This window comes from Canis aureus, chromosome 18 (assembly GCF_053574225.1).
Source record: "Canis aureus isolate CA01 chromosome 18, VMU_Caureus_v.1.0, whole genome shotgun sequence".
Classification (NCBI taxonomy): Eukaryota; Metazoa; Chordata; class Mammalia; order Carnivora; family Canidae; genus Canis; species Canis aureus.
The window spans coordinates 38,437,296-38,449,813 of record NC_135628.1 but is presented as its reverse complement, the minus strand read 5'-3'; the positions used below and the strand labels follow the sequence as shown (position 1 = coordinate 38,449,813).

Below are 12,518 nucleotides of genomic sequence, written 5' to 3'. Positions count from 1 at the left end.
TTTGCAAATAAAAACTGTTAATCTGTTTCTAATAACAGTATTGTGAATTATGTTGACATTGTGTATTGAGATAAAGCAAATGAGTAATCATGTTGATGTCACTGGGAACTCAGATTTTTTTTGTCTGGAAGAAAAGGTGCAAAACAGAAGAAAAGGTGCAGAGGAAGACCATATGATGTCCTGATTTGAATAGAAAGTATCAGTATACATTCTTTCACAATTTTAAACACACCCATACACTCATATACATTTTCAGCTCTATTCATTGAAAAGGTCTTGAAACGATGAGGAACTCAGTGGCAATATGCACCCATAATGCCCAGATTATAACCTCTAATTATCATTTCTAATTCAAAAGAAACATGATCCCTTTAAATGTAAATTGCAGGTCTGAGACAGGAGACATACAACTTAAACCTGAAATACCTTGTCTGACAAAAATCAAGAAAGTCATTAAAGCCCATCTAAGGCATATCAAAAGTCTCAGGAACCAATTTGAAGTCAGTTGAGAAAATTGAGCATCAATCGGGAGGCTTCCATTTATCCTTCTCTGAAAGAGTGAAATACTTCAAATGTGTTTAAACCCATGAGGTCATAATAATCCTAAATTTGGGGGAGAGGAGGCCATATTTGAATATACTAACTTACTAAATCATTATTTTAAAAATTGGTAAAGAGAAGTTTAATCAAGCATTTATCCCATCTTTCCTATATTGACTATGTCTTGTAGTAACTAAACAGCTGTTGTGAAAAAAGTTTCCCTTTATTGGAAGAAATAGTCTAGCTAATAAATAATCAATGATAAAATCAGAATAACACAATTTGAAAGTACTAATGAATTAGTGAATATAGAAAATGATCATCAGGGATCCCTGGGTGGCGCAGCAGTTTGGCGCCTGCCTTTGGCCCAGGGCGCGATCCTGGAGACCCGGGATCGAATCCCACGTCCGGCTCCCGGTGCATGGAGCCTGCTTCTCCCTCTGTCTATGTCTCTGCCTCTCTCTCTCTCTCTGTGACTATCATAAATAAATTTAAAAAAAAATTTTTTTTAATAAAAAATGATCATCAGTATCTGCTAACATCTCAAAGGGAGAAACAACCAGGTATCATGCACTTCATGACAATACATGGTCTTGTCAGAAAAACCAAACCTACATGGGATCAAGCTTCTAGGTACAACTACCAAGTAACAGGAAACAGGACAGAGGAACAAGGTAAAAGAAACCATAGAGGCAATCCATAAACTCTAGAATGTAGTTCAAGTTACTGGCCAGTTTTATTCATGAATTGCAAGGGAGTAGTGGGGAGAGAGACGGGATAACTATAGATTAGGGGTCATTTAAGATATAGATGAACCAGGGGTACCTGAGTGGCTCAGTTGTTAAGCATTGGACTCTTGGTTCCCGCTCAGGTCATGATCCTGGGGTTGTGAGATGGAGCAGTGGTGAGGTTCTGCGCTCAGTGTAGAACTGGCTTCAGGTTCTCATTCCCCCTCCCACCAGCTCACTCTCTCATTCTCTCTCTCTCTCTCTCAAAATAAATAAATAAATAAATAAATAAATAAATAAATAAAATCTTAAAAATATATTTATGAACCAGTGGACTTCATTAGTATTCTTATTGCAACTTAAGAAGTGGAGGGGTTTATTGAAACAATGAGGAACATTTGAACATTAACCAGATAGTTAATATTGTAAGGACTCACTTTATGTTGTTTTTAGGTAGAATAATGCATGGTTCTCTTTTTATTTTTTTAAACCTTTACCGTTTATATAGACAATTGAAATATTTACAGTTGAAATGGTATCTGGGATTTGCTTCAAAATAATATAAGAGGAGGGCTAACAAGAACAGTTTGTAGGTAAAACTTGCAAATCGTTTCGAATGAATGATCCTCTCTACTTTTGTATATGATTTTCCACATAAAGAAGTCATAAAAACAAAAATAGAAAGCCTCACTTTGTAAGGCTGGGCCTAAAGAAATGAGGGATGTGGGAATTTCAAAACTCAGGATTATTTAAGAAACAACAGCAAATGCTAGAGGAAAAAATTACTGGTTTAAGTGAATTGAAAAAAGTTATTTTTTATATGCAGTATACTAAAAAAATCAGGGTTAATTGAAAAATATAATACTTACTTAACAAGGAGGAGCAAACAACTGCCTCCCTCAAGACACCTCATTTAATTCATTGAGAGATGAAAGAAATGTGTCTGCAAGGTGAAACCGTGGGCTCATGGAAAGCTGAGATTTCTGTACAGATGCTATTTGTCTAATAGGTTTCGTATTGCCAATGACCATCCGATTAGCATCTTCACTACACTGATTTCCATTTACGGGAGAAATCTATGAATGATCGGTAGAGTCCTTCGGTGACACCCAGGCAGGCTTCTGTACACTGCCTCGCCGGTTTCTTAGTCCTCAGCGAGAAAGGGTAGGAGAGAAGCAAATACGTCCTCTTCCAACCCCTGCTCCTGGATGTGCGAAGGAAGAGGGTTTTGCTAGCTTGGAATAAAAGATATCCTAGAATGGCACCGATAGGAAAGTTCTACGTGTGTCGCCACGTTTAAATTCTCCTTTCTCCAAAATGTGAAATAAATCTGCTTCCATCGTCTGAAATGCTATGGGACTGATAATCCTTCTGTAACGCCGGAGAAACGCCCGTGTCGTAGCCGATTTGGGAGAAGGATGCTCTGCTCACAGGAGATGCCAGATCTCAGAAACACTAGGGCACTCTGCAGGTGAGAGAGAAGGGGGGAAAGCCTCCCCCCCCCCCTTGAAATGCTCCTCTTAGTAGGATCTCCGACGACAGTATCCTAATACCTTCAGTTATCTGGCCGTCCTTAAAAGTGCAACTTCTCCTGACGTCTCAAGGGACGAAAAAGTTGCGGAAGTCCGAGGAATGAGTCACTTCGCTCAATTTTGATGAGTAATTTCAGGTGTCATGGAACCTCGCTCCGAAGGAGAGGGGAGGGGGCGTCAGATCTGCAGACGGAAGAAGACTGGCCGCTCGGGATTGGATGGCGAGAGCTTGGCTTTTCCTAAAATTGCGTCATTTCGAACCCGATTGGGTCCAGATGTTTCGGGCACCGACGGGTTACCGTCTCGGAAACTCTCGATCAGACGCAAGCAAAGGAGAAGAGGCGGGTAATTAAATATTGAGCAGAAAGTCGCGTGGGGAGCGAGTCACGTGGTCCCCGAGGCTCGTCGAGCGTCGGATAAATACCGCGCGGCACGGAGCCGCCGAAGGAGCGCGCAGCCGCTGCCGCCGCCACCGCCTCCCCCGCCGCGGCAGCCTAAGGGCCGAGCGCCCCGCGTGCGCCCCGAGCAGCCCGAGGAACCCCGCCGGCCCGCCCGCCGCAGTAAGTGCCCGCGCCGCGCCGCGCCGCGCTGCGCTCCCAGGTGGCGGCTGGCGGCGCTGGAGGGGCCCCGGGGCGGGGGGCACAGCGGGGACGCGGGTGCCCCAAACGCCAGCGTCCCTCTGTTTTCCACCTGCAGAGAGAGCCTCCCGGCCTGGAGGTGCGGATCGGAGGGTCGGGGACTGAGGGAGTTGGGAGCCGAGGGAGAAGGGGATTTGAGAAACGCTGGGGCGTGATTCTCTTTCCTAAACGGTACACGGGGTGCTGTAGGGTCCCCCCCCACCCCGCCCCGTTAGGCTTTTTATCTTGGTTCAGCCGGCCCCGACTTGCGTTGTGGGACCAAAAATCATACCGCAACTCTTGGAGCGCCTTCTCCAATATTTCTCCCCCGGCCTCTTCTTCCCCAATCCTCCCAGGAATCCAACATGAAAATCCTCGTGGCCTTGGCCGTCTTTTTTCTCGTGTCCACTCAGCTGTTTGCAGAAGAAATCGGAGCCAACGATGATCTGAATTACTGGTCCGACTGGTCCGACAGCGACCAGATCAAGGTGAGACCCTGCCCCTAGCCGGCCCGCGCCGCTCTTCCCGGCCTCGGGAGCTGTCACCGCCCCCGCGATAGCGCTCCAGTGAGCCTGGCAGGCCGGGCGACCGCGACCGCGACCGCGACCGAGACCGCGACCGAGACCGAGACCGCGACCGCGACCGCAGGCGGGGAGGAGCGCGGGGAGGAGCGCGGGGAGCGGGACGGAGTGTGAAGGAGCGCCGCGCCCTGGGTCCCCGCACGAGCTCCGTGCGCGCGATCCAAGTTTCCTCCCGGGGACTGCACCGTCGGGTCTCGGGAACTCCTGGAGGAACGATGCCCTCCTTGGTGAGCCCGGGGTCCCCCCAGGACTGGAAACCTCCCGAGGCTGCATCCCGGGGTAACGGGGATTTATTTCGACCCGGGCATTTGGAAACGCAGGGCAGGGGCAGAAGGGGGCGCGCCGGACCCCGGGAGACGCAGGGGCAAAGGGCGAGCTGCTGGGGGCTTCGAGCGGCGAGGCGGGTGGGAGCTGACTTCCTGCTTGGACTTTTATTACCGACTCGAGGACGGAGCTGCAAGTTCTCCTTCATAGGGCTCGCGGGCTGTTGGTGCAAGGGAGCGCCCCGAGGGAACAGAGTCGCGCGGTGCAGGTCGCCGGCAAAGCGTTGTCATCCCTTCCCCGCCGCCGACACACACGTGTGTGCACTCAGGGCGGCCAGGCGTCCCCAGAGCCGGCGCCAGAATCGGGAGAACGGCAGGTGGCCGCGCGGCAGCGGAGTGGGGGGCTCCGGGCTCTGCCAGGAGCGGGGCGCGGGCTGCTCACCGCGGGGGCGGGGCTCGGGGGAGGGGCGGCGCGGGACCCGAGTTCCGCGGGGTGGGGCGAGGAAGGGAGCTCCCGCGCTGGGACCCCACCGACCCCCGCCTGGGGAAGCCCGGCCTCCTGCGGCGCCACCGCCCGCCTCCCAGCTTCGCCCCGGGCTGGCGCGCACCGCTGCAAAGACTCGGGGTCGCCCCGGGGCCGCGCGCTGGCCGCCGACACCCGCGTTTGTCTGTGCGTCTGTCCCGCAGGAGGAGCTGCCCGAGCCCTTTGAGCATCTCCTGCAGAGAATCGCCCGGAGACCCAAGCCTCAGCAGTTCTTCGGATTAATGGGCAAACGGGATGCTGGTGAGATGGGCGGCCAACCCCCTCCGTGTCTCTGAGCCACCCTCCCGGGCTCCTCGCTCCTAGAGCGTCCTAGCGCGCCCAGTCTCTCCTGCCCTTTGAGGAGAAATTTCCACGCTAAAATGGATACATCCCCGGGGAGCGACTCTGGCCCTCACCCTGCTAACACACGCACAGGCCCTCGGACGCAGGGAGAGGTCCTGAGAGTGACCCAGATCAAGGACAGGAAGCAGCCTTAGCTGAGGGCCCCCTTGACAGAAGACCCAGCTGCCGGAGGGGAGGCGCGGGGCCTCCAGGGGTAGTAGTCAGAATGGTCCAAGTGCCAGTGGAAACCGGTTGGAGACCTTTGGGGTTAGATTAGATTTCGATCAGATGGAGCTCCCTAATGTCTCCTGATAGAAATAGTCAATTTCCTTGAATTTATCACACCATCGGTGGAATGTGTAAATAGTTACTGTCGATTCATCTTTTGTCAGATTCCTCAATTGAAAAACAAGTGGCCCTGTTAAAAGCTCTTTATGGTAAACATTTCTATAAATCTTTATTTTACTATTGTGAATGCACATATAGGAAACGTAAAGAAAGTCTTTTATGGGCTCAAATACAGATTCTTGATAATGCCTGTTTAGTAAAGGTATAGATTTGTATCCCTCTTTCCTGAGTGTCAAATGGTGGTCCAGCTTGGAGATGTGTTTCTTTTTTTGTTTTGTTTTGTTTTTAAATGAGAAAACAGGTGTTGTGGCCTAACAGTTATTATTGTTAGGCCTCGGGGGTCTCATAGTCCTGGGTTTGAATCTGTGGCCCATAGAAGGCACTTAAAAATATTCCTTTTGGTTGCTATTTTGTTTTTATCATTAATAATTTGGTTAGCATTTATGGTATATTCTGCTATATTCCTCAGGATAGTACATGAATGGGAAATATTACATGTTTTAAAAATCAACTTATTTTATAATTCTCTTCTAAAAATATAATGTAGCATCTTTAAAACAAATCTACTGCCTTTGCTAACTTTCCCTTTCTTTCTTCTAGGACATGGCCAGATCTCTCATAAAAGTAAGTTTCAAATTATTTTGACATTTACCAAATGCAAATGTAAATTAGATCGAATTTCATTTTATAGCTTATCTTCTGTTATAATTTAGGACTTAATATTTTCAATTAAGACAGTGTAAGAATGGAGGAAACTTCTATTAATTACATCCAGAGCATGATTTTTTTAAAGCTCTGTTTTAAAGGGATGCATTATGTTAAAAATCCTTTAATTCCTTGCTAAACTGTTGCTGAATTCCTGACCCACAAAAAGTGTGAGATAATAAATATTTGTTGTCATTTTGAGCTGCTAAAAAAAAAAGAGAGAGCCAGAAGAAATCTTTTAACTCTTATAAATTACCTCTTTTAGATAAGAATTTCAGTCCAGGGATAAAAATCCACCACAGATTCCTCTCCCTTTTCACCCCTCACCATCTCCTACCTCCCACCACTTCTGCAAAAACAAAAACAAAACAAAACAAAAACTAAGCATTTATAGGCATCTCTTCACATTTCAGTATGCCAAATCTCATGATGATATCATGTATTAGGGTAACCCAGCAGCCGATTAAGAGGATTGAGTGAATGAGTAGAGAATCCATAGTAAGGGTTAAAGATAAATAGAAATGCAGTTTTTTGATTCCATAATTGAATGGGGACCCTCAATCTATCAAAGCACAAGGAAATATTCCTTAGGGCAGTAGAGATGACAGAGTTATGGCACTTGATGTTTATTAGATCTGTTTCCCAGTTAATGGAACTGGAATTGACAGGAAGTCCCATGGGTCCATCTCAATCATACACATTTACCCCAGTGTCCTCCCCCAACTCCACTTTTGGTTCACTGGTTGGCAGAGGAGGTCACATTGGGACAACAGTCTTTTTCTCAAGTAATACAGTATAAACCAAGAGACCTTTCCCCACAAGAATTGAAATAGTAACTTTCCTCAAAGGCTTCACCTTTGAAGATAAATCTAATTCATATTTACATTCTAAAGATTTGAATTTCAAGGGAATTATATATAGCAAAATTCTATGTAATGAAAATAAATGCACTCCTTTAATGTCAAAATTAACACACTTTTCCAGAAGTATTTTTTAAAATCCAGTGTAATAAAAAATAGTGACCTTCTAGAAGTTTATAATCATCAGGTGCAGGGATCTGACTTAACTAAGGTTTAGTTCCTGAGCAATACAACATAGTAACATGAGGACATACACTTGGATATTTCTGTCACACATGTGAAATTGACCCCCTAAACCCAAAACTAACTTAAAAAGCCACAATATTTAAAACATTATATATACAAACAGATAAAATGTAATGTGCACAAAGTATACTTGCTAATATGTAGATATAGAATGACGGAAAGTGCTTTCATTGTATTGTTTTATGTCATTTGTAAGACTTACTAGAAATCTTCATTTCTTCAGGCTCACCAAAACTTGAAATGGTTATATATTTATTATATAGGCATATATTTGAAAGCTTGCTTTTCTTCAGTACTAGTTATAACAGTTTATTTCCTCGAAGATATACATATTAAAATACCCCTAAATGTATTTTTCCAGGGCATAAAACAGATTCCTTTGTTGGACTAATGGGCAAAAGAGCTTTAAATTCTGGTATGTATAAAACCATGACTGAAAATAGACAGTATCTGAAATCTATTATTTTCTTTCTAAGACATAGTTTTCAAAGTACTAAAAAGGAATGATAAATTTAAAATGAGTACTTATGGTAAAAAAAAAAAAATCTAATTGCAATAAATAAATCCAAGAATGGATTTAGAGCTGACTAAGCTAATCTCACCCAGGATGCATCTTATTTTCTCAAAGTACCAGCCTTATCACAGTCTGCCATGTTTAATCATTACCTCACCTGAATCCTTAGGCTAGTCTAATATTCTTCCCCATACATTTGTTACATAAGCCACACTTAACGTTCCTGAACTAAGTGGGGAAGGGTATATGGGAAATAAGACCAATTTCACTTAATACCAAGGTAATTCAAAAGGCTTATAAGACATTATGTCTGGCAGTCTTCCCGCACAAAAGTAAACAAACAAAACTAGCAAATGTATTTATACTTTATGAAATTATAGAAGCTCAAGCTCGAAACATCCTGATGGATGTTTGAGAGTATGAGAGTAACACAGTCCACTCTAGTGCTTTCAGAAAGGAGCACAATGAAGTCACCTTGGGGATTATAATCTGTTCTGGCTGTAAAACCCTCACAGAGAAGGGATGCCACAATCCTCATAACCCATCTTAATCCTGAACAAGTCTTTCCCTTGACATAAAGCATATTTCCTTTCCTCTCTGCAGTTCCTATCTTCTGTGTAAATGCCACATACATATATCTGAAAACCCATTCATCACACCATTTTCAAGGTTAAATAAACACTTTATCATTTTCAGAGACTGATTCTTTTGTAAAGCACATTCAGGCCTTTATAGTGATTAGTTAGATTCCTTAGGAACCAGAGCTATTCAGACTCTCCTTATTTTACCTTAAGTGAAAACAGAATTATAGTATTATTCAAGCAATTAATTAGAAAGTAACCAGTTGCCTTAGCCATTCAGAATATTTCAAGTTTCTAGAAAATCTGTAACTAAGAAATGTTAGCTTAATTATCTGGAAAATTCATGCAAAAATGATATATTTTACCATTGGTTCTCTACCTTCCAAATTTAGACACTACGTTTGTATTTCTTTTTCAGTAATTTGGGGGCTGTTCAAGTTTAATTTTTTTTTCAAATTTGAATTTTAAAGATGTTACCAGTGTGCCTCATGAAAAACTTTCAATTATTTTATTAACATAATATTATCCTCTACTTTTTGGAAAAGGAATGTAAATTTAAACCACACTGGTTTGTGGTAGAAATGTACACTAGTCCTTATATAACTCTTCTTGATAATCATATTAGTCATCAGCTTTTTATTTCCAGAATTGATACAGGTCTCAGAACATGGCTAACTTTACAAATAATATAGATAATGTGCAATTTATACAGACTAAATGCTCTTAAATGTGTGCAAGGTAAAAATGTAATTATAGATAAATAGAATTACTATAATGAATTAGAATCCATTTATGACTAAATCTTCACTCCTCCATTTTAAGAAAATATGAAAGGAAAAATGAGCAAAAAATTAATATACACTCCATCAGATCTTTTCACTTGATCAGCTGAGGCAAGGTTACCATTGTGTTCTACAGCTATCTGATTCTTACCATTTTGTGGTCACAGACCTCTTTGATGGTCTGAGAAATCTAGAAACCTGCTTTGTAGAGAAACCCCCATTAGCTTTTAAACACAAAAATTTGCATATGGTTTCAGAGGGTTCAAGGACCAAATACAATACTCTCCTTCCTGTGAAGAGGATGCTTTTTTCCAGCTAACACTCACCAATCTCTGGTTACTTTACATCACCATTCACCTCACTTCTCTGAGGAGTAGAACATGTAACCTAAAGTTTGTCAGGAACTGAACTTGTGCTAGGTATCCTCCTAATACAAACAAATCAGGATGAGAAATAGACTGTTTCCTTCCTTGAGAACTTCCCAGTTTGGGGCTCAAACTGTTTTACCCTGGAAGCGCAAAGGTGATTGGCATGAAGCATTCAGCTTATTGTGAACCCAGTGCTGGATGCCAACAAGGGCGGCTGCGCAGTGGAGAAAACGGAGAGGTCACCCTACAGCCCTCACCTACCTCCTCTTTCAACGGATCTTTCACACTGAGCTAGGATCCCTACAGATCCTCCACTGTTCTTTCTACAGTTTTTGTTTAAATTCAGTATTTTACACAGGACATACTGAATTTTAAAAAGCAGCATAGTTTCACTAAAATGTCAATCTAAGTGTATAAGTTAACTAAAATGATGAATAATAGACTCAAGTATTCTGATCACAGCAGTCTGAGCCTTATCCTTTCATGGTTACAGACGTCTTTGAAATTGAATACAATACAATATAATATAATATATAATATAATATAATATAATATAATATAATATAATATAATATAATATATTAATACTGTGCCTTTTTTCTAGCCTAGCTAGTCAAAGTACTTAAATTACTTGCTAGCTATATGTTAAATACTTTGGGAGGCAGTGGTTAATCTTTTCACAGGCCATTAGAGTGCTGGGAGGTAAGTTACACTGTTGTATGTGGATAGCAGAATTGCCCTACTGTCAATGAAGTTGTTTTTAGTTTCAAAGACAGTCCGTCATTGGAATATATCCACAAGACACCAGTATGTACTCCCATAACAGGAATCATCAGATTTCTATGAAGAGCCAGATAGCAAACATTTTGGATTTTGTGAGCCGTGCAGTCTCTGTAGCAACCATTTGGCCTGTAGTTTGTTGACTCTGTCCTAGAATCAGAGTCTCATATTTTGCTTTCATCCTACTACTATTCCTATTCCTATCATCCTTTCTATAAATCTCCATGGGGGTGTCTGCCACTGCTCGAGAATGTTGTGGAGAATTAAGATTGGAGCTGTGCTGTGGGGGCACCAAGCATATGGCAGATGGCATGAGTAACCAAGCATTCTGTCGTTAGATCACTTCCAATCAGGACAGAGACTGAGGCAAGGTTGGAGGATGTGCAAAGAAAACTCTTAGAAATACTTCAATGAAAGGGGAAAAAGTCATTCATGAGTTTTTAATACATTACTGTGTGTCTTGAAGTTTATTTAGCTCTCTCAGTGAATCATCTTAAAAAACCCTCTGCCTTCTCTTTGTTCTCAGTGGCTTATGAAAGGAGCGCAATGCAGAATTATGAAAGAAGACGCAAATAAACCACCTCATGTGTAATTTATTGAGCTTCCTGTGTGTCACTGGCCAATGAAAGGTAAAATGAGACATGCACCATGAGGAATAATTATTTATTTAATAATAATTGTTTTGAGTGGAAAACTCAAAAAACTGTTTATTTTTCATATTGTGCCAATACGTGCTGTGAAAGTGTGTTATAATTCTAATATGACTCCCTCAGACGTAGAAATCAGTGGTCATTTCTCAACAAAGCACAGTGTTCAGTGAAACTGAAATATATTCTTCAAAGAAAGAAATCATCTTCGTTTCTTGGAAGCAGTCACATCAGCCACTGCTGAAGGAGAGGGAACACAGATAGGCTTGTGCTTCATCTGTTTTCATGGTGGAAATGTACTAAGATTTGATATCAGACTGTATCCCTGCAGCATGTTTCATGTGTTATGACTTATATAGAGATGTTTTAAAAATTTTAATGTGATTCTAAGATCTTCACTTCATTGTATAATGTGTTGTGATAGTTAACATTTTAAATAAAAGAAAAAATATCTTGAGAATTGCGTTTTATTCTTTCATTAATATTTCTGTCGAACCAGCACACTTTCTTTTAGTAGGTGAAATATATTCAAAGCCATTTTGGCTGCTCAGTAGTGAAACATAAAGCTTCTAAATTTCTCTTTCTTGAAGTAAATGACAACAATATAATCCCAGTTCCTCTCTCTCTCTCTCATACACACAAATACGCTTTTTTGGGGGTTAGGGGGGTAAGGCTCAGTCATTTGGCATGAGATCATTCATGAGGAAAACAATTACACTTTGGAGTCCAAAGAGCAGTGGATAAGTCCTGTTGATGCATGCCCATGATTTCCTTTTACAGATAGGAAAATGATATGTCCTAAAGATGCATTCCACTGGTTATTTCCTTGTGGGATAAAACATTAGCCCACTACCATTTAAGCCCTGCTTGGAGCCCAGGTATAAATTCACCAGAGTGTGATTCACAGTAGAATTAAGACGCCAAACTCACCTAAAAGATGATATAGACAGATGGAGTCTGACTGATAATAGCGCATCACTCCCCCATAACAAAGACAAGAGCACCTTTCTAGCATCTCTAAGGAGGCCTGTGAATTGCTAAGGCCCATTATTTTCTCCAGCTGAAGCATGTGCATCAGGAATAAACACAGAACAATCAGGGGGAAGCTCTTGTGTATTTGTTTAAGGGGAAGGATTGATAAGTATCCTTGAAACTGTTTTCAGATTGCACAGAGGATGTGGAATATTGACAAGTAGTACAAAGACTCAGGACAAGCATTGTTGGTGAACTAAAACTCCATGAATTTAGCCTGGATTGGTGACTATTGTTGACCAAGAGTTTGATCAATATTGCTGATCAATGGTTAAAGCCATTCTGGGACAGAAGAACTAAAGCATATAAAACCTTTATATTTTTAAATAAATAATTTGTTTTAAAGAAACTCTAACAGGGGTGCCTGACTGCCTCAGTTGGAAGAGTAAGTGATTCTCGGTCTTGGGGTTGTAAGTTTGAGCCCCACATTGGGTACAGAGATTACTTAAATAAATAAACTTAGGGATCCCTGGGTGGCGCAGCGGTTTGGCGCCTGCATTTGGCACAGGGCGCGATCCTGGAGACCTGG

General features: G+C 42.3%; 1 protein-coding gene across 6 annotated transcripts; it reads left to right on the top strand.

Annotated features, from left to right (window-relative positions):
* Positions 1–2,997: 2,997 nt before the first annotated feature.
* On the top strand, positions 2,998–11,417 carry TAC1 (tachykinin precursor 1). 6 transcript variants are annotated; one of them, XM_077856815.1, is made up of 7 exons: positions 3,020–3,360; positions 3,774–3,905; positions 4,949–5,045; positions 5,519–5,563; positions 6,075–6,098; positions 7,647–7,700; positions 10,837–11,417. In XM_077856815.1, the coding sequence occupies exons 2-7, from the start codon at positions 3,783–3,785 to the stop codon at positions 10,884–10,886; spliced, it is 393 nt and encodes a 130-aa protein (XP_077712941.1). In that variant the 5' UTR covers positions 3,020–3,360; positions 3,774–3,782; the 3' UTR covers positions 10,887–11,417. The 6 variants fall into 6 exon arrangements, with proteins under 6 accessions (XP_077712945.1, XP_077712943.1, XP_077712944.1 ...); XM_077856813.1 differs by having other exon boundaries at positions 3,024–3,360; positions 3,765–3,905; XM_077856816.1 differs by lacking the exon at positions 3,020–3,360 and adding an exon at positions 3,409–3,517.
* The last annotated feature ends 1,101 nt before the right edge of the window (positions 11,418–12,518 follow it).

What these genes read in the sequence shown, in the direction of transcription:
- TAC1 (XM_077856815.1), top strand. Translation starts at nt 3,783, where the DNA reads ATGAAAATCCTCGTGGCCTTGGCCGTCTTTTTTCTCGTGTCCACTCAG. An exon ending in AATGGGCAAACGGGATGCTG is followed by an intron (nt 5,046 to 5,518) that starts GTGAGATGGGCG and finishes ATCTTTTGTCAG; the next exon opens with ATTCCTCAATTGAAAAACAA. An exon ending in CCTGTTAAAAGCTCTTTATG is followed by an intron (nt 5,564 to 6,074) that starts GTAAACATTTCT and finishes TCTTTCTTCTAG; the next exon opens with GACATGGCCAGATCTCTCAT.